The sequence below is a fragment of the Capra hircus genome, chromosome 12 (genome assembly GCF_001704415.2).
Source record: "Capra hircus breed San Clemente chromosome 12, ASM170441v1, whole genome shotgun sequence".
In the NCBI taxonomy this organism is placed as follows: Eukaryota; Metazoa; Chordata; class Mammalia; order Artiodactyla; family Bovidae; genus Capra; species Capra hircus.
Window position 1 is genome coordinate 10,042,906 of NC_030819.1, and position 2,191 is coordinate 10,045,096.

Genomic DNA, 2,191 nt, shown 5'->3' on the forward strand with positions numbered 1-2,191 from the left:
CAGGAGACACGGGTTTGATCTCTGAGGTGGGAGGGTCCCCTGGAGGAGGAAATAGCAACCCCACTGAGGTATTCTTGCCTAGAAAATCCCATGACAGAGGAGCCTGGCGGGCTACAGCCCATGGGGTCACAAGAGTCGGGCACGGTTGAGTGGAATATCAACAGCAACATGTTAGAGGTGCAACCCTGAGCTACAATACTACATTTAATTTTCTTGTCTTCCCAAGGACCTCTATGACATGGCTTCAAGCACGGCTGACCCAAGCAACCTCGTCCACCACACCAACTCCTGCCTTCCCCACCACCCGCCCCGGGTGGCCAGTGTGATGCTGTCTCTGTTCTACACCGCCCTCTTGATCTTTGCTGTCCTGGGAAATGTTCTGGCCCTTCGCCTGGCCTATCAAAAGGACAAGAAGATCAACTCGACAGATGTCTTCCTGGTCCACCTGGCAGTGTCCGACCTCCTGTTCACCCTGACCCTGCCCGGAAAGATCACCTACTTCTTGCTGGACTTCAACTGGCCTTTCGGGGAGGGGTTCTGCAGGCTGACGGCCTTCATCTTCTTTGTGAACACCTACTCGGGCATCTATCTGATGACATGCGTGAGCGTGGACCGCTACTTGGCTGTGGTCCGAGCCCACCAGTGTCCCCGGCTGCGTGAGCCCGGATGGGCCCAGCTCATCTGTGCAGCTGTGTGGGTCCTGGCGACGCTGCAGACGGCGCCCCTGCTCGGGTTCACCATGACCACGCGCCTGGCTGGCAGGCTGACCTGCATGGAGTACGACAGCGTCCAGCAGGTGTTCACGCTGCCCGTCATGGTCCTGGTGACCTCCGCTCTGAGCTTCTGCGGGCCGGTGGCTGTCATCCTCTTCTGCTACGTGAAGATCACTGTCAAGCTGTGCAGGATGGCCCGGGACAACCCCCTGACAAGCCAGAGGGGCCACCACCGCAGGGCCTGCCTGCTCACGCTGGTGGTGCTGGTGGCTGTGGTCCTGTGCTTCATCCCCTACCACCTCCACGTCATCCAGTTCATGGTGACAAAGATGCTCCGCCAGCCCACCTGCCCCGAGCAGAGGGTTTTCAAACTGTGCCTGCAGCTCACCGTCTGCCTCATGAACTTGAACTGTAGCATCGACCCCGTCGCTTACTTCTTCGCGTCCTCGCGTTACAGGAAATGGCTCCGACACTTTCTGAAACTCAAAGCATCACCATCTTCTCCTTCCTCCCCGCAGGGAAAAGCTTCCTCAGAAACACAAAGTATCAACCAGACAGGAGGCTCCTTGCCCTTGGAGGAGAATGAAGTCTAAGAGGTGATGGGCTCTCATACTGCACCTGGGGGTCAGGGGGGAGGACCCCAAGCTTGTAGAATTTGGGGATTGGGTTCTTTAAGGAAAAGAATACAAAACCATAGATGCAGTTAGGTACAAGGTCGTGGAAGGTGAGTGAGGAGCTCTGAAGCGAGCATTCATTAGCTCTGCTGTAAACCTACTTCTGGGGCTTCCCTGGTGGCTCAGCTGGTAAAGAATCTGCCTGCACTGCTGGAGACCTGCGTTCAATCCCTGGGTTGCGAAGATCCCTCGGAGAAGGGAAAGGCTACCCACTCCAGTATCGTTGCCTGGAGAATTCCATGGACAGAGGAGCCTGGTGGGTTATAGTCCATGGGATTGCAAAGAGTTGGACTCAACTGAAGCGACAGCACACAGCACGCACCTCTCATGTAGTCTAATAAACACCGCTTGGTCCTTGGCCTCTGAAGGGTGTGCAGTTTCTTCTGGAAAAAGACTATTTCCACATCAAATGCAGTCATGACCAGAAGTATCATTGGCTGAGTACTAGAGTCACAGTTTGGACGAGGTTTCTGATTTGGGGAGGCGTATTGTTGTGAAGAGCAAAAAATTACCCCTCCTACCCCAAACCAAAATCTCTAAAAGGTTAGAGTTAGCATTTGCAAAAATGCCAAGGTTTTCCTGACAAAGTAAGAAAACGAGAGGAAGACACCCTTCAAGTTATTGGCCTGGCAGCCTCTGGGATGGATGAATGGGGGTGAGGGACTGGGTAGGAAAAGTCTGATCTGGCACAAGGGTGCACATTCCCGTATCATGTGTGTGAGCAGGGACAGTCTGGGGGAAGGAAGAAAGACAAGAACGTGGGCATGAGTGTTCATTTTTCAGTTGTGCGTGTCAGAAAGTGCA

The 2,191-nt window shown here is 54.2% G+C and overlaps 1 protein-coding gene across 1 annotated transcript; it reads left to right on the forward strand.

The window, feature by feature from the left end:
• On the forward strand, window positions 239–1,748 carry LOC102178740 (G-protein coupled receptor 183-like). The gene is made up of 2 exons (XM_005687726.3): window positions 239–718; window positions 1,073–1,748. The coding sequence occupies exons 1-2, from the start codon at window positions 239–241 to the stop codon at window positions 1,304–1,306; spliced, it is 714 nt and encodes a 237-aa protein (XP_005687783.2). The 3' UTR covers window positions 1,307–1,748.